General features: G+C 37.1%; 1 protein-coding gene across 1 annotated transcript in view; it reads right to left on the minus strand.

Annotated features, from left to right (window-relative positions):
• Positions 1-543: 543 nt before the first annotated feature.
• LOC141904939 (rho GTPase-activating protein 26-like) overlaps positions 544-26036 on the minus strand; it is a 29843-nt gene continuing 4350 nt past the window's right edge. Inside the window, exons 2-28 of the mRNA XM_074793576.1 lie at positions 25813-25908; positions 23890-23951; positions 23103-23174; positions 22103-22207; positions 21423-21533; positions 20388-20430; positions 20078-20139; positions 19384-19446; positions 19182-19245; positions 18793-18890; positions 18407-18580; positions 18101-18140; positions 17658-17795; positions 17269-17356; positions 17117-17175; positions 16927-17032; positions 16399-16558; positions 15979-16116; positions 14843-15314; positions 14242-14421; positions 13928-13993; positions 11739-11777; positions 10824-10899; positions 9273-9332; positions 4261-4326; positions 3682-3761; positions 544-3119 (exon numbers count right to left, since the gene is read on the minus strand). Coding sequence (XP_074649677.1) covers positions 3028-3119; positions 3682-3761; positions 4261-4326; positions 9273-9332; positions 10824-10899; positions 11739-11777; positions 13928-13993; positions 14242-14421; positions 14843-15314; positions 15979-16116; positions 16399-16558; positions 16927-17032; positions 17117-17175; positions 17269-17356; positions 17658-17795; positions 18101-18140; positions 18407-18580; positions 18793-18890; positions 19182-19245; positions 19384-19446; positions 20078-20139; positions 20388-20430; positions 21423-21533; positions 22103-22207; positions 23103-23174; positions 23890-23951; positions 25813-25908 — 2810 coding nt within the window. The 3' untranslated portion in view covers positions 544-3027. The remainder of the gene's footprint in view (positions 3120-3681; positions 3762-4260; positions 4327-9272; positions 9333-10823; positions 10900-11738; positions 11778-13927; positions 13994-14241; positions 14422-14842; positions 15315-15978; positions 16117-16398; positions 16559-16926; positions 17033-17116; positions 17176-17268; positions 17357-17657; positions 17796-18100; positions 18141-18406; positions 18581-18792; positions 18891-19181; positions 19246-19383; positions 19447-20077; positions 20140-20387; positions 20431-21422; positions 21534-22102; positions 22208-23102; positions 23175-23889; positions 23952-25812; positions 25909-26036) is intronic.

Raw genomic sequence — 26036 nt, forward strand, 5'->3', positions numbered from 1 at the left:
GTAAATCTGGCGCCAAAATTCGTCACATGATCGAAGCATCTTCCATCTCAAAATCTGGTTAAAGCAATCGACTACGAGAACCAAAGGCCCTGGGCCCAATATATAGTCTTAAGTCCAAAAGTGGTCATAAATCGTGTCTAAGTCATGACGACTGCAACTGGCTCTAATCTAAATACTCAAAAATTTCCAAGTAAATTGAGGATGAAGGTTGGAGACAAAGTAAATGCGAATGTCATTTGCACTATTGATCACTATTGGTTGGAATCCTTTGAGAAACATTGCTACGAACCAATCTAGCTACGGTACGATTCTGGCGGGAACAATTTTTTGTCTTGTTTTAATTGGGTTACGTCGTATTCATGTTGCAGAATTAAATTTTACTCGGGGGCGACACAGAAATATTTCGTTGAACTAAACTTTGAGTCATAAGCCAAATTTCTGAACTAGGGTTAGACTGTTCTTACTAAGAAACAAGACTAGACAAAAGCATAAAATACCAAGTGAAATACACGTATTAGTTTTTTAATTGGTTTATTTCTGTGTTATTATTATTCATATTTCACCGATAATTTATGTTTACGTTATGATAATATTAGTAATAATGATATATTATTATTCTATACAAATCCCTGTCCTGATAAAATACGCAGCACGAAAGTCGAATTTACATCATCGATAAATTCATACCATATACATACAATCATTTTACATGAACAGTTGAAATAAATACTGTATCAAATCTATCGCAACTATTTATTCATGCATATTCTTACAATTCTCTAACTGTTCATACGTAATCTCTACACAGACTACACAAACAAATACAGCAGAACTCAACTTAATTCGGATGACTAGGGACTGCCCAGATTTCTTCGAATACAGTAAAATCCGAATTATGGATAATAGTTTAAATGGTTCCAGGTTAAATGACCAAATATTTCATTCAAATTAAGCGAGTTCTACTGTACGCAACTGATTCCGAAAGATTGTGCGCGGGTACACGCATCTACAGTAAAACAGGAATTTTTTTGTTGTCACTCACAAATTGGATCATATTACATAAGGAAATCAATTGAAGTAACCCACCTCACACGAGCGCGGAAGATATCAAGCAAAGAATGACAACCAAATTCCAGATTTAATTTGATTACAATTTAAGCCAATTGCTAGACTAAAGCCATTACTGTAACTACCGGTAGGCTCTGGGCTCAGTTCCAGTCAAATCATGAAAGTCCATAATATCAAACCGTCTAAATCATCGATCTTGCCTGATGAATGTGGTCCCTGATGATTATATGACTTAAATACTATTGTATGATAAAGTATAGCGTAATAATATATAGCCTTATAGATTACAGTGTAGCACATATATTTGAATCTCGTATCTGGGCAAGTTTAAATGGCGAATAAACTTGAATTTCGACATGAATAAAAGAACTCGACTATGGGTTTAATGCCCTTGTTAGACCAGCTCCTTCCCGCTCTCCAAGACTTCTTAATTATGTAGTTTTCTGAATATGTATTCTATTTACATAATATGTCATCACAGATGAAATATTATTCATTATTATTATTATCATTATTATTATTAGTATTTTTATTATTATTAGTATCATTAATCATCTAACATCTTAACAATATCGTTAACGGCAAGACTCTATATAACAATTATTTCGCAACGAAAAAGGCAGCTATTTACAACACGGTTTTTCTCAAGCAGACATCATTAACAACAATCAACACTGACAGACTTATAATTTTCTATGTTACATTGCAAACTATACATGGTTAAGATTCAGGCCAAAGTTGTTCTACCTTTATATACAGGAAAGTATTGCAGTAGTAATATTGAGAAAAGCCCTCGATGATGTGATAAAGTGTTCCAAATCACTGAATCTCTGATGGCCCGCTTGATTTTGTCAGATCCAAAAAATTGGACGCAGTAGTTTTTTAGATTGTGTCTCTAGTTCAGGAAATCGAATCTTAATAGCTACATACTCGGCCTGGGTATTTCACTTACTTTAACCAAGTAGGGCGAATCCGCATTCCCAAAAGGGTAAAAAATTTGATAGAATCTAGGTCCTAGAAATCGGGAGAAAAGGGCATTTTCTAAAAGCAAACTCTGATCTTTTTTTGGAAGCATTGTTTCTCATACTCTTTTCATCATCAGTTAGATTGTTTCATAAAATGATGATACATAAAATTCCATATTCCATGAAAAGGGTAATAAGATAAGGGTAATCATTATTAATCTGGGAATGAGCATGTCCTACTATCTTACTTAAGAAGTGAAGGGCCTGGTATACTCAGCAGGTATTTGAACTTATGGCATTGTGATGTTCCGCCACAACACTATACCGTGCACGGGTATGTGCAAAAAATCGTCGTACACAAATGTGTGGACTAATCATATTTCCTGATACGATTTGCTTTTACTGCAAAAACAAGTGACTGGCTGATTGGCTTATACCTGTGCACCGATAGGGCACAGTTTTGTACCGCAGTTTTATGATGTCATCGGGATGAATACACAATATGTTTTATATTGACAAAATCAAAATGAAACCCAATGACAGCGCATTATGAAAGTATGGCAAAACATAGAAGTACATGTATAAACGACTGACTACCGAGTTGGTAGGATGAAGCGAGATCAATGAATCTTTTCATTAGAAGGGGCGTGGAGAGAGAAAGAGAGAGGAATGTGAAAAGAATCTCTTGTAAGTATATTCGAAAAGATCATAGCACCATACACAGCATATCCAGCCTGTTCGAGAAGTAATTAACATCGTAATACAGTATTGTACAAGCGGGGTTTCCACTTGAGGAATCAAAAATCACTGAAAGTTTGTTTGACTGCATCAGTTTTTTGAAAAGCCTCACTCATAAATGTTTTTGAGAAGAATACTGTCGAGTCTCAGACCGGATCGCGGTACCGATTCCGAATGATTTCTACAGAAACGCATGGTTGAGCAAAGTACAACAACGAATACTGTTGCAACATCGTAAATCAAATTGAGACGATCGTTAATTCAGGTATTCCACGTAATTCGCAGGAATCAGTCCAGTTTTACCATTTAGTGTACCTTCTAACCAACCAACCTCACGAGACTGGCGAACTGAAACATAATCAATTTGCTCAGGCGAATCTTCATTATTTTCAGACTAGAGAAAATTGGATTTAAATCTAGTCTTGGATTTGTAATGGGACTGAAATTAGTTCATACCCTCTCAAAGAATATGAAACTGGATGTGTGGCAGATCAGATTCCAAGTGCAGATTTAGGGGGTGGACTGAATGGACTAGTCCAGCCCCTTTCAAAATTTGAATTTATACCCTCCATAAAGTCTGGAAACGTTTCTTGCTAAGAAAATTTTAAAAGGACAAAAAATAGATCATAGAATAGAAATGGGTCATTATGAGGGCCAGAAAACGCCATTTTGTCCGACATTTTCTGTGGGGGGGTCACACCAATTTTCGTGCTTGCAGCCCCTCACATAGTCAAATCTGCCCTTTTCAAATTAAGTGCCCATTCCAATGTTCAGGTCCACCCCTTTGAAGAATCCAAGATCCGCCCTTGTTCTCTTATCTTGTGATATGAAGCAAAAACCGCTGTTTGTCTTATTTCTTATTATTGGTCGCTTTTACGTTAGTAACACATAAACTGACAGTATAACTTACCATTGTAGATGATGATATTTGGCTCAAATGAAAGCTCTGACGGATTTTCTGCTTCACATGAATATATTGTTCTTACACTCCTGTTTTTTAAGAAAATAATATATCACTGCTTAAGTTGATTTTCATATACTGTATACAATTGCACTACAAGAATCTCGTATCTATTTACAGATTTATCTCATGTATACAGTGGCAGATCCAGACAGGAGCACAAGGAGCACGTGCCCCGTCGCAATTTTCCCATGCCCTTTGCAAAATACAATGGCAATTTTTTGAGGGCACTATTTTCACCTAAAACTAATAAAACAGCAGTCTGCAGCATAAGATTTAGCTTATATTCTCTTAAATGTCCCTCAAGTGCCTAGAAATTGGATGAAAATGCACTGAAATTTCAAAATTTTCCTGACCATTGTCTTGGCTGCGTGGATACTTAACTAGCCCCTTTTCAGTATACATGACATGTATATGCAATTCTTATTTCTTTGTGCTCCTGTCAAAGTCTGCCCTGGATCCACCCCAGGTTTATCCACATCAGTCATACGGGCAAGTGCAGAGCAATTACAATCAAAACAAACTTACCGCCCTCCAGGCACAAATGGTCGCGTTTTCTCCTCCGACATGGTTGACAAACTTCCGGATGAATTTCTGTCAATAATAAAAGCAGCAGAAGATAATGAAATTTTGCAATAAAATTACGAAAGAAACCGGTTCATCGCGCTACAGTAGGCGGCTGCTGATGTCATAATGCGAAGTGACACCGCAATACACTGATGTATGGTTATAGAGAATAATGTCGCAAAAAAACTCATTTCAAGACATGAAAATCAAAAATCAAAAAACAAATATCCTCATAATTCTTTATCTAAGCTCAGATAAATGGAAAGAAACACACGTAAAATTTACACTTTTCATTTATCTTATGAACACTATAGCTACAATACATCCATATATTTTGTTTATTGCGACATCAAACAGGAAAACTGAATTTAATGGAATAGTCTCTCTTTCCACTAGGTAGAATCGATACTGTAAATAATTCACCGAGTGACTGGATACCGTTAGAAGAATTTGGATGCCATTCCCAATGAATCTTTGATAATCCCCAATTGAATAAGGAAATTCTACCACACATATAATTATTCATTCAAAAACTTCGTAAAAATCTCATCCGATTTTCCGATAAAAATCTACGCATACACGTAATGATTGCAAATTAGAAAGATGAAGATAATTGCAGTACCGTACATGTAAATGGCTAGACTTTGTCCAGGTTATTTCAATTCAATTGTTAGCCATGTCTATATTTTAATGAACTACAAACATTAGTTTATTAAAATCACGCAAGATCGGGCGATGCAAATGTATATGATTCCTTGAATAACCTAAAAAGTTTCTTCGATACTGTAAAAAAGTCACTGACTATGACCAAAAATAGCGAATAATGTCTATATGCTTTCGCGTAGCTGCGAAGAAAAGGACAATGCGGTACATTGAATTGTTGAATTAAAAAATTACACAAACTTGCGCAGATGAAACAGATATTTTCCAGCTAAAACTGGAAACTTCCCCGTTGCAGAGTAGTTCAGATAAAGCTTAAAGCGCTGCTGCAGAATCTTGCAGAAGACTGGCCTGTATACATGACTCGCGCATAATTGATAGGCTGATTAGAAGTTACATACATTCAGGCTGTGCTGGAAGGAATACTTTGGATATATTGAATTTGTATAGAAAAGATTCGGTCATTTTATTGTGTGTTCGCTTGAGCTATTGATCGCTGTTGTAAAAACCGAGGAAGGTTCCAGCATAGACATTTTGCGTCTAAAAACAAAGAAACCTCAATGAAATAACAACATGCTCCACAGCATACAATCAGCTGGCGTACACTAAGGGCATTAAAACTATGACAGACAATCTGACATAGGGCCTACTGATACTTCTACACCATAGGCCCTACAACTATTTCCAAAAGGCAAAACATGTTTGACCATTAATCCAAAAGCAAGTTTTAACTATCATTTAAATGTAAGAAGGTGAAACAGACAGGTTTCACGTTTTAACTACATTGTTTGTCGGATTATCTGTCAAATCATGGACTCTTCGATTTAGAGTCCATGGTCAAATATATACACAAAGTACCTGCTCATACGACACATTCTATAAGGATAGGTTATCAGCCAACTATGACGCCATCCACTACAGTAATAAAACATTCATACATCATCAACAATATACACAGTAAAACCTTCAGATCAGGGGCAAGGTCTAAATTAATAAGGCATGTTGGCAGTTCCTTTTTTGACAGATGTAAAAAATATACTTTTCCAGAATTTTCGATAAAAATGTGTCTTATGAATGTTTAACAGAAACTTCCCTTTTCACAGACCAACATTGTGCACAAATCGACAAAAGGTGCCCTTGAATATTCATGGCATGTGCAATTGTGAGGGTCCTCGATTGGTTCGATCCAATTTTCAGCCAAGGGACTTTATCTACATAGTGTCAAAACGATACAAGTAACGATTTTGATCCTGAATTCTCAGCAGTTCATTTCATCCACCCATATGATGCATTTCTTTTTCAAGTGGATTTTACTGTAGATTGTACATTCAAAATGTGCTTTTTACATCTCACTTTTTTGGATACAAAATCTTATATTTTTATGAAACCCCCTTCAAACTTAATAACCAATTCAGTAAAAAATTCATTTAAAAGAAATGTTCTTCCACAACAAAAAATATCGATTACAACAGCTTTGGCTTTGCTTGCAAGAATCATAAAGCAGATTGAGTGATCCGATAGAACTTTCTCCACCGACTAGAATCATGAACAACTTCACACTATAAAGCTATAGTCCGCGTCATCGCATCTCGCGCATTTTCAGTCATGCAAACATTCCAGAATGGCATAGATCGAGTTACCCTTTGAAGAGAGAAAATGGTATTATTCCGCTGCAGAGTCGATTCCCCCTACCGAAGACAAGCGAGAACGCGGCCACCCGGTGACCGGTCATGCCTCTCACCTAAACAGCATCCATTCAATATTGGTCGCCGATTCATCGACTGATTCCCAGTAGCAACACTGTTTATTGAGTATACGCCAAATCCGTTTGGAGCGTTTGCGCAAATTTCGATAGTAACTTCTCAACGAACGAGATAACAGGAATACCGAGCGCGATAGCAACGATACTTCGGACGAACAACTAGACCAAGATGTGGCCATTGACGACCACGAAATGGACCTTCGCAGTGAAGATAAAGGCAATGGTTCCCTTCTAAAAATCATGAAAATAAGTTCCAAAAAAAGTTTACATATTTCAATGTTATCATCAATATTCCAACTATAAAAAAAAAAACGCACTTCTTGTAGGCCTAGATATTTTGCAATGAATATCTGAAGGGAAAAACGAAACATGACACCAATTGATCTATTCAAAATGGTACGGACATTCAGACTTTCAGACATTTCAGACTTTCCTGTATTTAGATGCTTCAATTGGTGTCAAAGCGTAGCATTGGTTATCAAAAAAGTCTAAGTTTAAGTTCTTGCCTCGAGCGGTAAGTGGTGCTCTCTAACTGGCGATAAGGTTCACACAGCTTGCCTAAGTGCTTCACATTGATACCAATATACCTTTTAAATTCGCCGGTGGCTATCAAGGTGTATCATATGTGAAACATAATTTAGATATTGTGAAACGACTCTTTAAGAACCAGTATCGTAGTTTTTTCCATTTATTCGTCTTGATTGACCATTTCAAAAGCGTTTTCTGTAACCTTTTGTCATAACATTTCTAGATATAGTGGCTTGCTACACTGGTAATTCAGTATATAAGAGCATTAGGAATACTTTTCTACTAATCTATATTCGATAACGTGATATACGTCAAACCAAATTGGAAGAGTTTCGAAAAAAAAATCAAAACTAAGAACATGCAACGACACGAAAAAATGAAAATGCAAATAGAAAAACTAAACGCATGCTACTTTGATAGACGAGTCACAGCCCGGTACATCGTCATTATTAACGGCTGAATCACTTAGAATCAACTGGAGCAGAAAATATAATAAAAGATTCTAAACGAAAATCGAGATTTTCAGAACACAACAGTAATCAACTAAGACAAACCATCCATACGTAACTTGCCCTATGCACGAAAAAGACGAATCTTTCTTTTCATACGATGAGTAAGAAACAAAAAACACAACGAACTAAAAACACGTGAATGTTTAACCCAATGAATCCCACGACAGTATTTTAACGTTTACGACATCTAAATTCTTATGACATATAATATTAAGTAAAATACACACTACAAATAAAGAAAACTATAAGAGTTAGTATTGAAAGCATAGGGGATATTATCATCGTTTTTAGTAACATGCTATCATAGATCACTATTCTTATCATTCCAATTTGACTCAGCAGATTTTTAAGCCTAACTCAGGTCGCGTGTAAGATCCAACCCAATCGTAAGGTCGTACGTAGCCAATGAACAGCGGTGTACGCATCACATGGCTTATGCGTTCGGTTCAAAATGATCGTGGATCTCAGGTGACCTGAGTATAGCTAAGATCCAACAAACGAGTCTTGGCCGACTCAACCTCCAGATGTTATGCGAGTGTTGCTAAGAAGGAATTGCAGACGGTTGGATGGGATCTTAGTGCGACATGATTTGTGCTAAATATCTGACTCAACTATTCCATTCCATCAACTTTTATCAACTGGTAAAACATTCTCCTATTACATGTAAGCTGAAGTCTATGAGTATCAGTTGATAAATAAAGAGTTGAAACGACATAAGTCGACAGATAGAAATCAGACTCATTTATCTACGGGCTAATCCATAGACTTATACCATTAATATTTTCAAAAGTTGCTAGTTGTTTCAGATGAAGATAAGAATAGATCACTTTTTATAAACTCACAAGATTATCAAATAACATCAAACGTGAACTAGTCAACACTAGTTTAAGGACACACAGTTAGAGACCCGCGCATGTGTAATAAACTGCTCATCGTTTATCAGGACAGCAAGAATAGAATTCCTGCCACTCAAACCATTTATAACCATCCGCCCTTGGCAAGGATTCGAACCCGAGAGCATTGCCAGACTTTGCCACAATGTGCATATAGTTGTGCCGCTTAGCCGCGGTGCAATTGGCAACACCAATTGTATGATATCTTGTACGCAAGGATCTTTGTTGAAATAGGTATTTAAGCATCCATCTTGAAAGGTTAACTCTCCAAAATCAGTTCTTTCCTACATTATCATTACCATCAGGTTTAAATCCCTGCCATGAGAGGATGTAAACAGCAGGTCTGAGCTTTCTGTTTGCGAATTGCACGGGGAGAGGTCAGTGCCGAAACTGGGTTACTGCCTGGATTTGAACAAGCGCGAACGTGGATGCCAACTAGTCGAAACCAGCAGATGAAACACTGATGGCTCGAATGACTGTGCCTCTCAAATCACAATACGCTTTTCAATTGTTGGATAACCTTGCGAGTTTACGATCGAATTAGCTGCATTGCATATCGTGTATAATTTACTATTCATGATTAAGAGCGAGGGCCCATGATTTTACAGCAAGTCTTACTTTCGTGGTATAAAACCATCGCACGATGGTCGCTTCCTAGCAATAAATAATCCGAACCCACTGAAATTAAGAACATACAAGAGACATGGCAACAATGCTTATACATTTATGCGCGGAAAAAAGGGTAATTAATGGACTACGCGATATGAGATGTAAATCACTGTAAAATTGTGCGACCTTTACTTCCTGGATGAGTTCGAGACGTCCGCTATCTACTTCAAAATGAACACAAAAGCTAATCCATGAACTGGGAGTAGTTGTAATGGCAATAATGCAAAAGCATGAGTTCTCATGATTTTCGGAAAGTTCCACTTATATTGTTCTAGTGAACGTGGATAATTTTGCTTGAAATATTTTTGAAGTGCAAAGAAAACATGAAATCAAAATTCAAATGGCCAAGCCAAGTTTCTGCTGCTTTTTCCCATATTCACCAACTGGTAAATCATGTGAATGGCCGAAGAATTTGAAGCCAAAAATTTGAATAAGTTTGGTAAGTTGAAATTTAATGTTTGATTCCAACTGGTGGTCACTTATAAAAAAGGCTTGAACAAACTAAAGTGTGTAAACAAGCCAAATGATGCATATTTCATATATACTATTTGCATCGTGATCACGATTAAGAAGGGGCCATTTTCTTGCTTGCTACGTATGTGATATGATGTGGTTGAAAATCGAAACGAACGAAGCTCTTGTCAGGCACGCATCGGCCCTAGTACCAGCAGTGGTAGTACACGTCAGTGCAAAAAGCATAAACCTTTTGATATTAGCAACAAGGTAGTAAATCATAATAAAAAGTATCATATAAGAAATTGACATGCGGAGTTAGTGAATCGAGCCACCATGCAGTCAGTCAGCCTCAATGTTAATTCGATAGAACTAAATTAAATAGAACTAATTGTTTGCCTACTACGATACTATACATATAGCGCATACAAGTATATCAAACCAGATGCATTTTCTACGATGCGAACAAAGCTTTCTCATATATCGGTTCAAAACTAAAGGACGTCTAATCCAATCAACATATGTCAGAAATATCGAAGGATAAAACTAATTAACAAGTGTTTGTACGCACAGTTCACTCTAATAATGCAAAACAGTTCTTAATATTTCCAAAAGCGATCAGAACTCCCCTTTTTCAATAATAATTTTCTGAAATTATCTACCTTGTCTGTGCTTTACCACCCAGTTCCACAGTTGGGTAAAATTGAATGAATGTTTTAAGAACCTTCGAATATTTTTAACCCGAGAATCCGCGAATTGTATTTGAGAATACAAGAATTTTGAAATGAGGTAATTCTAGTTTCGAATCGAATCCGTATGCCCACACAACCGAGGCACTCATTAAGCTTCTCTGTAGTGTTGGAAAAAGGCGTAAGTAGCAGTGATAATCACCATAATGATTGGTGGCCATAGCATAAGATAGAACGAACAGCTCAAATATACGTAGATTATTATAGAGGACGAGTGTTGTTTCTAGCGTTGAAGAAAAGAAAAGCAGTCGAGTGACTGAATTCAAAACTTCATCTCTGTATAATATCACATACTTACGCCAAATCAGATTTTCCGGTATTCGCGTTTGCATTCGGCCCTTGACTAGAAACTTCGTAAGCGGATGCTCGATTAGCTGCAAAATGGAAAAAATAACCAACTGAATTATCACTCGTTCGAAAGAAGATTTCACAAGATGTGCAGCGGTTAGAATTAAATTTCAATTCAAAAGATTTTTCCATCATGCGGGTATTTCTTTTTATAAACGTGCGTATGATTGTAAATATGTATATCAATTCCCAAGTGTTGGAATACAAATTAGCCGATTAGAATTTGGTTTCCTTTTACACGCAACCTTTCCAGCCTTGAAAATGCGATCAACGATATATGCTAAAACGAAATATCATACCAACGACGAATGGCTATTTGCAAATGATGATACGCATGGAGTAAGTTGCGACTCATGCATTGAGCTCAAGCTCAAAGGTTGTATATGGTCATACTGTAGATCCCGCTTAATTTGAATCACTCGGAACTCAAAATTAATCTTCATATTTTTTCACATATTAACATATAGGTGATCGCTAAATGATATCATCAATATAAGATATATGAGTGTACAATGTATATATAACTAGTTATGAATTTGTACTTTAATAATCATCAAAATAAATCGAATCAAATATTCGGAATCAACCGATCCGGATTAAGCGGGGTCTACTGTAGTAAAATTTCAATCGAAATCAGAGCTCTCATACGAATAAAACGTACGGAATATCGTTAATAATTTTTGCTAAAATAATTTATGAAATACAAGAGTGTTTTTCGATGCAGTGTGTGCAGCCAGTCCCTTCAACACCACGAAGAATTAAGAAAGAAAAACAGCCGAAGCGAATACTCATCACAAGCGAGAGAAAGCGAAAGGAACGAGAAAATGAAATAAGTAAGAAATGAAATACTAATAATGACATGTACCTGGATCGGGAAAATGTGTATTTTCATATAAAGGATTGGCTATAAAAAGAAACAGCAATAATAAAGTAATAACGACATGAATATGACAGCCACCATCGAGCAAATAGAGGGATAGAGAGAGAGAGAAAGGGAGAGATCGGTATCAGGAATAGTAGCATGAATTCAATCAATCCTATTATTCTATCATCTATTTAAGTTTACAGTGGGTTGTGTCTTAAGTGTCAATAGGAGCTAGTTTTCACGAAGGAGTCAAACTCAAAAAGATAAGCCGGATACACATGTAAAACTTTTGCTCCATGGCGGATAATTCAAATGCTTCAATTGCCATAGCCTACAAAAAACTATTCTGAGTTACTATAACCCCTGGATCCAGTTCCATAGTTGTGGGTTAGAGTTAACTCTTGAGTTAAGATTAGTTCATTTTCAATGTTTTAACTCGGGGTCAAATCTTAACTTACAACTGTGGAACTGGGTCCAGGGTTAAAGCTAATACTAGTCTATAAAACTGGCCCTTGGGTTATAGCTAGAACTAGGGGTTGCCACGAGTCTAGTCATTCAGGATGAGTTGTCTTGGGTTAATTCACCAATACGCCAGATCACTTAAATGTGAATCCAGCTCTAGATCATTTTGAGTAAAACTTTTTGTGAAACACAGTGCATGATAATTTTCACCATTCAGTATTGTGCTATAGCCTATAAGAGGGTATCCAATACAATTATATGAACAATTTCTTGCAGAGCAAATTCAACTATTATTACTCTTGTTTAGTATCCATGAAATCGAGCAACAAATGTGTGTAAGAAGCAATTGCTCCCTCGTGTAATAAAGCCCGGTGCGCACTTTGCTAGTTTTTGCCGGATCACCGGGCCGACACCTGGTTTAGCTGGCAAACCGGGAAAGTACGTACAAGGCGAGGTGCATTATGCAAATGACCTAACTATATTCTAATCTATTAAGATTTCAAAGGGAGGAAATAAGATATAATTTGTATTCATTCGTAAATGATGCTACCCTAGAAAATATCAGAATGACAGGGTGGTGGAAATAACCCTTCAATATGTGCCCCCTAGAAATGCAAGTGGGCGATTTATAGATGAGAAAGTTATGATACAAATACCTAGTAAGCCCGTTATGTGGCTCATGGTCACTATACTGCCAAGTGCTGCACGGCAAATACACAAATGAAAAAGTTAAACACCGAATCTAACACTTGACGAAAAAGGCGGAAGAGGTCCGGATTTTCAAAGACGGCTTCCAGTAGTCTTGTTTTCAATTACTCAGTTGCTTTAACTGTAACTGTTTTACTATTTAGCTGTTTAAAGTCAAATGGTGCAAGACTAACAAAATTGCTAGATTGCTCCTTCGCAGTGGTGGGTGTTTTGAGCTTAACCAGTATATATATTGTATGCACAATTTTTGACTGGCCTAATTTTCGACCCATTTACTGCAGGACTGGGTCCCGACTATTTTTATAGAAAAGTTGACCGGAGTTGAGAAGACGAATAAACAGGTAAAGTATACAAGAATGTATGTACATGTACATGCAATATTTTGTTCATAATACTCTATCAAATAAGTGGTTTTAAAAAGTGAATTCACACTAAAAGAGAAAAATAATAAAAACACGAAATAAAATTCCACAAGATCTCTCACATGAAATATAATCAGCGAATAATAGCCCAGGTAACAACACAGCTCAATCAAACAATCAATTCAAATCATCGGACTCGCGATACCTCAAACCCTGATACCAGGATTTCAATCAATCAACAAATCAATGGTACAATATACAAAATAAAGGGCTACAAAATTCCATCGAAAGAAATCAACACGTCAAATTTATCGCATCCGAAACAAACCTTTTTTTCGTCCGAAAGCTTTAGGATAGCATGAGGGAAGATTACGATCGTTAGATTTACATGTGAAAAAGAAAGGAAACACGGAAGGAAAATATTCTCGATAAGAAGCTCTATCATAAGCCGATATACACCTAATCAATATTGAGGAAAATTTCAACATCTTTTCAAAGAAATGTTCCGTCTGATTAGTACTACATAGAAGCTTGTATAGCCTCGGGTATACCAACATTTCAAGCGAAAAAGGTATTACGACGTAATTTTGAATAATTAGTACTGGACGGGATGTGATTATACATGTATTCCCAAGCGACTTATCTCTCGTACGATACCTAAGGAATTATGGAATAGCTTTGGCGAACTGGAGAACTGGATAATTTCCTGCCCATCCGTTCCATCTAATGATAAAATACAGTTACAGATTAATGTACTGGAGTCATCCTTTCTTGCAGGAATTTGAACCTGATGGCATCGCAAGACTTCACCACAGTAAGCACCACAGTATGATACCTTCGACAAGCCCACAAATAAGGTCGTTATGACCTGTTTATTCGATACAATGAATTTTATATCATCCACATGATTTTTTCATTAAGAGTGTCTGAGCGCTATTTCACTATTTCCGATCTAAAATACTTTTCCTCACCTTTTGCTATATTGGAGTAGATTGGTTTGCGCGATACAGGAGCATCGGACTGATTTGGGGCTGTCGCAGTTTGATGATTCCCTGACAATGATTTCGAGTTCAACGATTCCGAACTGCTACTGGTACTGCCCTGACGATGTTCAGGCCTGTCAGGGGGTTTAGCCGGTCGTTCTGGTGGATCTACAATGCAAACCAAATAAACGTATAACTATATGTTCTTCTGCTATCATAAGACGTCCATTAAAATATTAGATTGAACTACCAAGAACAGGCAATGAATTTAGAGATAAGTCGAAAAAATATCTTCAAATATTCTTTGCCACTACATTTCACTTTCTGAAACGAATACTCGAAATTTAACTACTCAAAATGAAGAGCTTGAAATGTTGTCAAAGTGAATTAAGTCCACAGAGTTTACTGTCTCAAGTGAAACGATGCTTAGCAAAAAGTTACCGAGGGTAGTAAATAGTTTGTCATTAATTTCTAATGTAGTTTGATATGTTTGAAATGTTTATAGATATTCAAAGATTCAAATATTGCTTATTAAATCATTATCTGTCGATAAGAGTTCAGATGAATTCATTTTCCCCGTAAAACCTACCCGTCGAAGAGGCATACGTCGATTTTAACATTTTTCTAGCCTGTGCATACGGATTACTGTTAACAGAAGACGGAGTATTTCCACCGCTATTTCCGCCCGGTATCGTACCGGAGCTGGTCGGCGTCGAGGGCGGCGTCGATGGCGTCGAACCGTTCACCGACGAAGTCGTCGACGACGTCATCGACGACGATAGCAACGTCGGTCGGCCGCCGCCGGGGCCCGACGACGACTGCGACGACGCGGCCGATTCCGACGGATTCACCCGCGGCCGACCGGGAATCGTCGGACCGTCGATCGTGTTCGTCGAAGCGGTCATCAGATTCGAACGCGGCGCGTCCAACGAAGTGTTCAACGATTGAGTCATACGATTCGAACGCAATTCGCGATCGACCGATTTTGAATCGCGGTCCAACGACGGCGGTCCATCTGATAGAAACCGAGCCCGAGCAGCAGCAACGCTATAATGATGACTCTGAAATGGAAAATACATAAAACGTTGATAATGAACTGAACTGAAACTCATTACTGAAACCCCTGAACCCTGTAAGAAACTACCACCACTCATGATTTATTAGAAATTATTGGGCATAAGAAGATTCACAATTGATGACTCAAGAGTGGCAACTTTCTGCCAATTTACAAATTCCCCGAGTTTTCCTTGATTTTGCCATGTTATAGCACAAAATTCCCTGAATGAATCCAAGGAATATCTTGGTTGTTACAATTTATTCATTTTCTATGGATGAAGAGTTGATAAAAAAAGACGTGGTCAATAAGATATCCAAATTCCCTGAATTTTCCTTGAAGTGTTTCTAGATTTTCCCATTCTATGAGTTATCCAGGCTCTCCAGGTCAGTGGCCACCCTGTAACTACTTTCTAGAAGTCATCATTCATTTCTTATAGGACAATAGCTGGTGTATGTATGAGCACAATGAAAATTCTGGTTTCATGACTAATCTTGCTACAAATATACCCTCTGCCCTGGAATGACAGAAATTAGTCACGGTAATTTGATTCATAGATGTCTAAGCGACAAGCTCAATGGGTGATTCTTCAGGGACATCAGGATTTGCAAGTGCGCAAAGTGCCGATCGGTTGAATCGGATAACTCCACATAAAACAAATTTTCACGAACCATGTGACTACTCTGTTTTTGCATAGGCGGCGTTTCGTTGTTAGGTCTCTGATTGCTATCGTTACTATTTTTCCGTACTTGAGTACTATTCAGTTTTGCATCTTTTCCATCCGGTCCGTCGGGCTTTGAGTGGAAAATCTGTACGGGAAAAATTAAGAGAATTTCCTAACGTTGTTGAAGTAATCATATGTAAAAACTTCTGATATCTCTGTCTATTTCAACTTGGCTCGAGAGGACATCTGGTGGCCTAGCTCAGTCAGTTTTCGCAGTACATACCTGATAAAGGTCTTAATAGAAACAGAATGGACGGACTGTTTTGGATTAACTGCCCATCCATTGTGGTCCGATATAAAGACCTATATCAGGTATGTACTAATTAAACAGACTGAGATGAAGTTAAATAAGACATTACACGCCTACCTTATCATATTGTTCGACTAATATCTCAACGACGATGTTACAAAATTTGATATCCATGATGGACGACAACGTTTCCTCGAGAGGCCTCATCAACGTCGGTCCGAAACAGACGCCGAGATTAGATATCGTCATTAGATTGATTGCCGATTTCTCGGCTACTCTGCAAACAAGAAGCCAGAGGGTTAACGAAAGTATCTGCTGCCCATAGCTAATTTTCTAAAGAAGGTGATAAAATGTCTAGGTCTGTTGGTGTAGGTAAAAAGCCTGTAATTCCTGTAATCCGAAAGCCTTTGCCTCCAAACTGGTTCGCCGGTGCTTTGTTTGAGGGGCAGTACAGACAGCAGACTGACAGATATCTGAGGGGGTAGGTACAGACTAACAGGGCATGTGATGACCGATAAAAGATTAAGGGAAGGCCAAGTTTGGACACTCTTCACAGGGTATTCAGGCAGAGGGAGACAAGTTAAGGTTTAACGATGATGCGTGGCTTATCATAGAAAATTAGAAATATTCCCGCATGAAACGTACTTTGTAAGGTGTACTATGAGGATGTCCAGCATCTCAAAGTTTGCCTCAGGGAGTTTGTGCACCAGTGTATGAATGTCATGTATCCGTAATGTTTTACTTTCTTGTTCTACAATTAGAAAGAAGAAACATGCAATCCAGCCTGGACGATGCTGCAACAGCTAAGAAAAGCATTCCCCATGATACTACTTACTGGCTGCAGCAGTAAATTTAGTATGTAGTTCAAAAGACATCAGTGGCTCTGGTAAATTACTAGAAAAAATAACATAAAACCAAATAGAATGCTTAAAAGAATGTACAATAGACAATTGTTACAGTATGAAAAATAAGTTTGCGTCGCTTTACCGAAGATAACTTTTTATGGCACTTGTCAGAGTTTTAGTTTCCCATTCAGCAGCGTCTTCTAAATTCAACTTATCTGCTTTTCTTTTATCTGAAATGTATATAAAAATGAAAAGAAAATATACTCAGCACATGTAACGAGGAAATTGGGTGAAGGGAGAGCCAATAGTTGATTCATTAATTCACTTCAAATAAGATTGAGTTTATTCATACGAAAAATAACGCAGTAACAGATACCTAGGATCGATTTTGCAAATCGTTAATCCTCAGCGACAGCCAAGACCAGAAATCTAATCTTGCTCATTGATTGTAAGCAATGTGTCACTGGGACCACATGTAATAAGCGAACACCATCAAACTTCACTAGTGCCCCATATTAACTCATAACCTACCTAAACCCATTTGAAGGAGTTTATTGACTTTCGAACTGACACCGACCACTCGATACAAGCCCTGATCTTCTAAACCCCGAGATTCTAAAGATTGAATTGCTTTCGACACGAAATTGAAGCCGATATCGTCTAACAGACCTAATTAAACGGGAAAACGATATCCATATTGAAACAAATGCTGAAAGTATTAGAAAGCAAGGAAGATCCTAAATATAATACGATCGTAAGTTTCTATTCAATATACATCAACAGTTAAGCCAATAACCTTGAAAATTCAATAAGTCTTTAGCAATTATTTTGTGTATAATCAAATGGGTAATACCAGCATCACTAGAATTCATAACTGTTTAGAAGCATAGCAACTAAAACTAGTTCTTTACATGGCTAAGACCTGGCTGACTTAAGAATTCTATACCCGCCCCTAATCAGTTACTTTTACTTACTCCTATCATCTTTTTTTCTTATAGCTTGCATATTGTAAGTCTGTAAAATCATGACAAGGTGTTAGTTTGATAAATAATACTTCTTCAACCGAACAGTTGTTTATTGGGGATGGTTAGACATAATCATATTAGAATTACGTATATTTCTATAATTTGCGTCATTATTATTACATAAAAATCGTTATTATTACATGTATATAAAATTTATACAGCGCCTTATTCCAAAAGGCTCTAAGGCACTTTACAGAATACAAAAGAAGTCATATGAAATATCTAACGGTGTAATAATAATAATAATATAGATACCGGTTCTTGGCCGTCCATTGCATTTAACCACAATCGGCGATCTTCCTCGGATAGACTTTGTAGGGTAAATGTCGGTCGGTCAGACGTCGTTACGTCGAAACAGAATCTCTTATCGATTGAGTCCGAAGCCCTGCGTATGCAGTTCGTGATCAGTAATGTGTCGACAGTTCCCGACTGTAAAAACGAAGAACAGAATCGATTACGAAATGTTGTAAACACATTCGCTGCCAAAGTTGCTCTTCCCAGCTGCTATAAGAAATCATTCGGCCATTCTGATAATTGAACGAATCGCAAGAACGGCTACAAGACAGTTCATAGCGGAAATGGTGACGGAATTATGAGCCAGTTTTCTAAAATCATCATCATAAACGGAATTGAAAACTTACCAGTTTGCCAGCAGTTTGCGTGTATGGTATTATCGTAAATTGTTTATTTTCTTTCTGATACTGACAGAAAACTTTTGTCCATGTGGTTCCGAGCGCTTCTACAAGTGTACAATGAAACTAGGGTTAGGTATAGAAGTATGGACTTGGTGTAATGATGGGCGTTTATCTACATGTAGGAGGGGGCCTGATAGAGGTGTCGGGATCCTATGAAGCATTTCAAAGTTACACTCAAACTTGGGGAGTGAATCTACCAAAGTCCACTCCAGGTCTGTAATAAGAAGTATCTCATAGTACCAGAGTACTTCAATTTCACAACAATTATGACTTTATTTGAAAAGTCTTCATAAATCCACAGACTTTCTTCGAAATTTCCAGTAGGGCCTACTTACTTTTTTCCATGAGAAACAAGTATCCTTCGTGTGTCACTAATTTATCAACGATTTCGTGAGGATTCTGAAAGAAAATAACCCACAAAATCAGCAACTTGACTAACACCCTAAATCATCCTATAAACGATTTCTGCGGCCTAGGGAATCGGTAGAACTCATTTATGAATTCAAAGAATTTCAACCCGTGAATTTTCATACTAACCCCTAACATTTTCATCATAAGTTGTTCTGCTTCTTCCCGCGTACTACTAAAACTTTCTCTTGTCTACAAAAGAATAACGATAAACAATTCAATCAATCGGCAATCCATTTATTCGAACACTGGGACATAAGAAAGGATGGAGCGAATTAGTATCAACATGCATCTGAGTCTCCCATATGCTAAAGATATCACATATCTTATATCGTATTGACAAATGTGTTTTCAGATCCAAATTTCAATAGAAATCGAGCTTCATCAATCTTGAGTTTGAACTGCGACAAAAATTTATTACGCGGTGAGCAACTTGAGCTACTGTTGATGCAGTTTTTAGTTTAAAACTGAAAATTCAGTTAATACAGCTTTCAGTGTATCTACACCGCAGTGTGGTGTAAAAATCGGTAATAGATTTTGCTTTTACACTGCATCGCGGTGTATTGATGTTTATAAGTTGTTTTTATGTCTATTGAAAGATGGCAGCACCTGTCAAACATAATTGAATATAAGTAACTTCATGGTATGCCCGTTATTCAACAAACTGGGGTGGAATCTTTGAAAATCTTCAAATTATCTTCTGCACTTCCTAGTATCAATTATACAGCACTGAAAGGGTTGATAAATCTTAAATTTGTCGATCTTTTAATCTTTCAAACCTTTTTGGTTGTTTTATCGCGGGAAAGGAAGAAATTTTACTCACTATTTGTAATCGCATCTGAAGGTCAGACATATATGGTTTATAATCGTGGAATACCTCTTGACCTGAAGAAAATTACACAACGTAAAAAATTCAAAAATGCAAATTAATCGCTGCAAATTCACTTTATAAAAGATCATTACATTAAGAGGGTCCTATTTTATACAAACTTAAGTGGGCAAGAGGATACATGAAAATCTCTACTTTGGAGCCTCAATTGCTCATTTCAAATTGAAACAAAAAAAAAATGGTTTATATTCGTTATGAGAACTGTGGAGAAATACATACCAAACATGTATACGAATAATCTTACCTTGGTGATAGAATGTCATCCACTGGTACATGAAGCAGAGTAACTGAAAAGATAGAGAATGCCTTTATAACTATCTAGACATTGTACCAGACATTCGGGCATGAATGTATCTGCTCATATTCAGTTGATCATTTTTAAGTTAACACCACACCAAACAGTTTTTATGAAAGATGATAAGCTATTGTCGAGGTTTATTTGTCAATTACACATTTTTTCAAAAATTTTGAAAAATATCAAGCTATTAAGATGAATTTAATTGAAATGCACGAAAACAAAGGCTATAGGTCTATCGTCTATTTTCAAATACGAAAAAGCTATTTTATTGTATATTTAGATCTAATTATACAAATTTTTGGAAAGTTTTAGAAATACTGTAGAAATATTTTGCCAAACTACAAATAGTAAGAAAAACAGAAAAATCTGAGCAAGAAAACAAGCTATTTTGATTTCTCTAAGCTGTCATGACCTCTTAATGCTACATCATTAAACCAAAAAAAAATAATACTAACAAAAAAAAACCCGACATAACTGGTGAATGGCGCTTTGGCATCGCCTGACAAATGGGGAGATCTCGTCAATGGCACCCGATGTGTTTTAACGTATACAGTATGTACCACTTGTCGAGACCAATCGACACTCGTACAAAACTAGAGAATATTGGACTTTTTCAAGCAGTCTTGTACGATGAGTATAAATTTTTCTATACATTATATGGGTTTATGTTAACCTGAAAAGGTTTGCCAGAATACAAGTAAACAAAGATAATCAAGCTGTTTTGCCATTTCTTATATCCAATCAGACCTGCCAACTTATCAATACCACGGAAATTTTCTCGAAAAAAAAAGATAAAAGAACGAAAACAATTTTAGAAGGACAGTAGAAAACTGTCTCAGGGGACCGCAATAGATTTTCAATAGCATTTAAAAAAAAGAAAAAAAACACCAGCTAGGATAGAGAGGCATTTTCAGGGATTGTCCCCCTGACAATAAAGGACAGTTGGCAGCTCTGGTCTATCGATTCTTGACCATAACTTACAATTTCGACGAATTCGAATTTCTTTCGCTCTTGCACTTCTTGTAGTAACAAAACATGTTGCATGGACGCCTGGTGGAAATTTCTCTTCTCCATTTCGATAGCCTTATCAGCCTTTATAATACATAAGTATTGCGTAATTAATTAGAACCCAGTATACTTCATTAACGAACAGTTGAGTTTGTGAATTTGAACCGTTTCAATACAAAGCGAACGCAGCTTTTTTGCAAGACCCACTTTAATATACCAGTTTTTGTAAAAGTGAAGGATGTACCTCAAAAACTGTACCATATAGGAGAGGAAAAAAAAGATTTTTTGTAAAATCCGATACGACCATTAGTCAGCCATTTTGAATGCAATAATGACCAAAAATTGATAGGGATCATTATGTGCATACCAGATATTTTCATGAAAATATGAACATTAAAGACGCTGCACCCTGAGTGAAGTTAACTGTGCGAGAATGTAATATGGACCCAGTCAGCCATCTTGAATGCAAATAACACAAAAATCAATAGGGTTCCTAAGCTATATACAATATAATGTCAAAACAAACGTTCTAGTTCAATAAACTGCACCCTGTAAGTGGAAACAAATTTTCTGGATGGACGGATAGATGGGGCAATGACAATACATTATGTCCTATAGCTGAGGGTCAATAAAGACTATGATTGGAAGCCTACCTCTAACAGTTCATTTTCATTTCCAGGACGAGCTTTCAGATTCAAATGTTTTTCCAATGCCTGGCAATATTTGGCCGTCGTTTTGTCGAATTTCTTCTTGTCTTCCTAATATATCATAACAAGAATCATATGAAGCATGTCATAATACTGAGGCAAGCGAGAATTTGGCCAGGGTCGTTAGTGGCACTGGGTTTACTGCGCTTCAATTAAATTCAAATCGACTTTTGTCATTAGTAAATCAATTTTCAGTGAAATCTGTACCATTCACTAAGATAGTGAATTGTACATCAAACTGATGACTTGTTTGACAATTTTCGGAGATGGAAGCCTAAAATTCAAGTTCAAATTTCATTGAAAATGGCATCACTACGAATGACCCAATTGTATTATGGCGCCATCTATCATCCGTTTCGCAATACATTGACCGATTTCCTTTTCATCGTTTCTGCCCTGTTATCCGACTAAAAAGAAGGTGCTGACACCTACAGTAATCTGAAGAATATTCAAACTACAATCAAATCGATTTTCAACAACCATTCTGAGCGAGGGAGGGACTGAAATCCGAGACTGATAGGGAGAGAAGCAGCGAGTGAAGGAAATGGAGAAAATAGAGTGATCGATAGCCACAAAAAATACCATAATTGACATAAATTACCAACATCATATCCCCGACACAACAGCTGTTTAAACAAGATCATATAACCAGACGCTACTAGTTTATAGAATCAATCAAATAAGACTGACTGACACTTCAATCATCATCGCACAATGGGGTAGCCGCAAAATCAGTTACCCCGCCAGATGGCATGACGAGCAGTACGACGTCCCCCAGACAAAATTAGTTCATTATCAATGAACTTTGAACTAGATTTTTAGACTTCCCATTGCCATCAGGTTCAAACGCCTGTCGAGGCAGGATGAGGAAGTTAATGCTTCAGCGGATTTATTTTACAATAGGAATTAGATAACATGTACGGATGGGTCGGAGCGGTTGTCTTACCTTTGCTCTACCGATGTTATCTTTACGGAACGATTCTAGAGGATGTATAAACGTACTGAACGACTGATTCAACTGAAATAGATTTAAAAACAAATTCAACACATCGTTAATTCGGCTTTCAGCGAGATTATTTCATAATCACGCGTTATTTCATTAAACGCGTCGTCTAAAGATATTTCTAAAGCTATGGACGTAGCCTATTATGTTCGGGGAAATATTTTCAACCATTGCGGGGATGAGAATCTAAGGGGATTGCGCTGCGTTTCTCATTGCAACAGATAATGGATTCAAGCTATCCACCCACATATCATCATAGTATACATATATGACACAAACACTTCTTTTATTTATAAGTAAGGTAATTTTTGCGTTAATCAGTCATGACCTGAATCTCATCACGTAACGCGAAAAAGTAAGTGCAATCAATGTACCACCGAATGGCGATGACTTTTGAGTCGAACCTCGGGGCTAGAACGCGTGTAATAGTCGATGGCGGATATACCAGTACGGTACAGGGGCAGATCCAACGGGAGGGTGCAGGGAGCGCGCAACCCCTGAAAATGTCAAGTGGCAATGAAATTCTACGGGAAAATGAAAAATACTCAACTGATACCGAAGAAAGATTTTATTCATAAGCTTGTCATCTGCATTTACAAAAACGAGTTGATTTTTTTGCGATGAGCTCTCTTTCGAGGCGCCCTTTCGATTACACGATATGCGACCCTATTTTAGGGGTGAACCATCCCCGAATCAGACCCTAGATACGGCACCTGCAGTAATCACTTACCATTCTGTCTCTTTCATCTTCCACGTTTTCGATTAATTTTCCGAACTCTTTTAAAGAGTTACCTGAAATCAAAAAATGAAGATCAATTAGAACTATTCAGTAGCAGGTTCGACCGCGGGCTCAGACGGAGATGTGATCATATATCTTAATTCGATACTATGACCATTAAAGGCTTGTATGCCGTATGAATAAGGGAATACGAATACAGTGCCCCTACAGATCTATCATTCCTGGATATGAAGAGTTTTCGAAGAGAAAATTTAAAGGTGCGAGGAAGCGTCTGCTTAATTTTCATATACCAATTACAGTAGAGTCCTCGGCATTGTTTATTACCAATTTACAAACTCGAAAAAAAATATTTCTAACATTTTCTAACTTCCGAACGTATTCTCCTATCGGACTTCGCTAACGAGCTTGTACGAGTTAGGCAACATTACTGGTATACAGGTACAGATATAGCCTTTATTATACTGTAACAGGTAAATATCCAAACGCCCCCCCCCCCCCCCCCCGTAAAAACCAGCCCCAAATTTGATTTCACACCAAAATTCAATGATTGTAATACATCAATATTCTTATGTTGAAAGACATAAATATCAAAAATTTCAAATTTTCCGTAGTGTTTTTCACAATATTCACCTTGTTTAATCTGTGACTTTTACCGAGCTACGTGCATAAAAATGACATTATTCTGTGACTTCTAGCAAGCAACATGCATAAAAAAAATAGTATCATCGTAGTTTTGAAGCTTGATAGAAACCTGAACTTTGGGGGCATTTTTCCCAGGGGGGGGGGGGGGGGATTATTACCTACATTCATATCATACACATCACCATCGGAATGATAAGTAATATATATATATATATACATATACATACTATATATATATATATATATATATATATATATATATATATATATATATATATATATATATATATATATATATACATAAATACATACAATGGGCTAATGTAGTCGATGACTCTCGTCAGTCGTTTACTGCGTGTATTATCCGGTGATTTTTTAATGGATTGAAAGATCATCCGGGGATTCGTGCGACTAAATGCATCATTACGCGGAGCTCGACGTACAACAAATGGACTCTCTCAGTACTCTCAGGTGCGTAGTGCTCCTACATACGTATGTATCGTACAAGATCTATGGATTTCATCACATACGTACGTACATGTATATACGTAGATTAATCGAAAAGAAACAAGGCGCCTGAGAATTGAATACTCGAGTACGCACGCACTTTATATCTTTCAGGCGAATAAAGTATCCCTCTCTGTGTCGGACCCACAGCCCGTCTACCTTTTACTGCTCCAACATCTATATCATTCTCCAGCAGGGCTGGATTGAGTGGGCGGTTTCAGGGTCCGAACCCCTGCCTTCCCATTAAGGTTGCCCTTTTCGTCCCAGCTCAGGGATCAGATTGATGATTTCAGGAATTCTCACATTACTGATACCTTAAAATCGGCTTTTTAACATTTTTTCGTTAATTAATATCATGATTATTCAGATATTTTTCACATGAATTCTCCAGATTTTTCCAGTGACATAATATTGACATCCACTCTGTTAAGGCAGCAGATATCTTACGTGGGGTGGCTGATTATCAGATGAGGGGTATGTAAAAATGAAAGGGGTGACCCCCCATCTAATACCTGTTGTGTAGGAACGCTGCCTTAACTAATCAATCTACCAATTACTTGAAACAAAATCAATTGTATAATCTGAAAGCGCTTTTTTGTAGAAACCCTGTCACTTAAAGCGCTACTAATCAGCAAATGAGACGCACAAAATAGGCCTCTCTCCACCGGGCCTCCTGTCCTTCCATCCGTGAAATTAATGACGTTGACTTCATATCACAGTACTGAAGGAGTGAACGAAAAAAACTTCCATTTCAAAATCACTTACCGATGACGATTTCATCATCTGTTTGTTGATCCCCGATCGTTTCGAATTTGAAGTTGATAAGATTCTTCGAGAACTTCCTGAACGCGTCGGACAAATCTGAAAATACGCATACATTCTTTTTTTTCAATATGAAAATGATCGACCAGGAAAGTCATGACTTTCGTTCCGGAGAGCAATATATATAATATATATATATATATATATATATATATATATATATATAC

This window comes from Tubulanus polymorphus, chromosome 5 (assembly GCF_964204645.1).
Source record: "Tubulanus polymorphus chromosome 5, tnTubPoly1.2, whole genome shotgun sequence".
Taxonomy (NCBI): domain Eukaryota; kingdom Metazoa; phylum Nemertea; class Palaeonemertea; order Tubulaniformes; family Tubulanidae; genus Tubulanus; species Tubulanus polymorphus.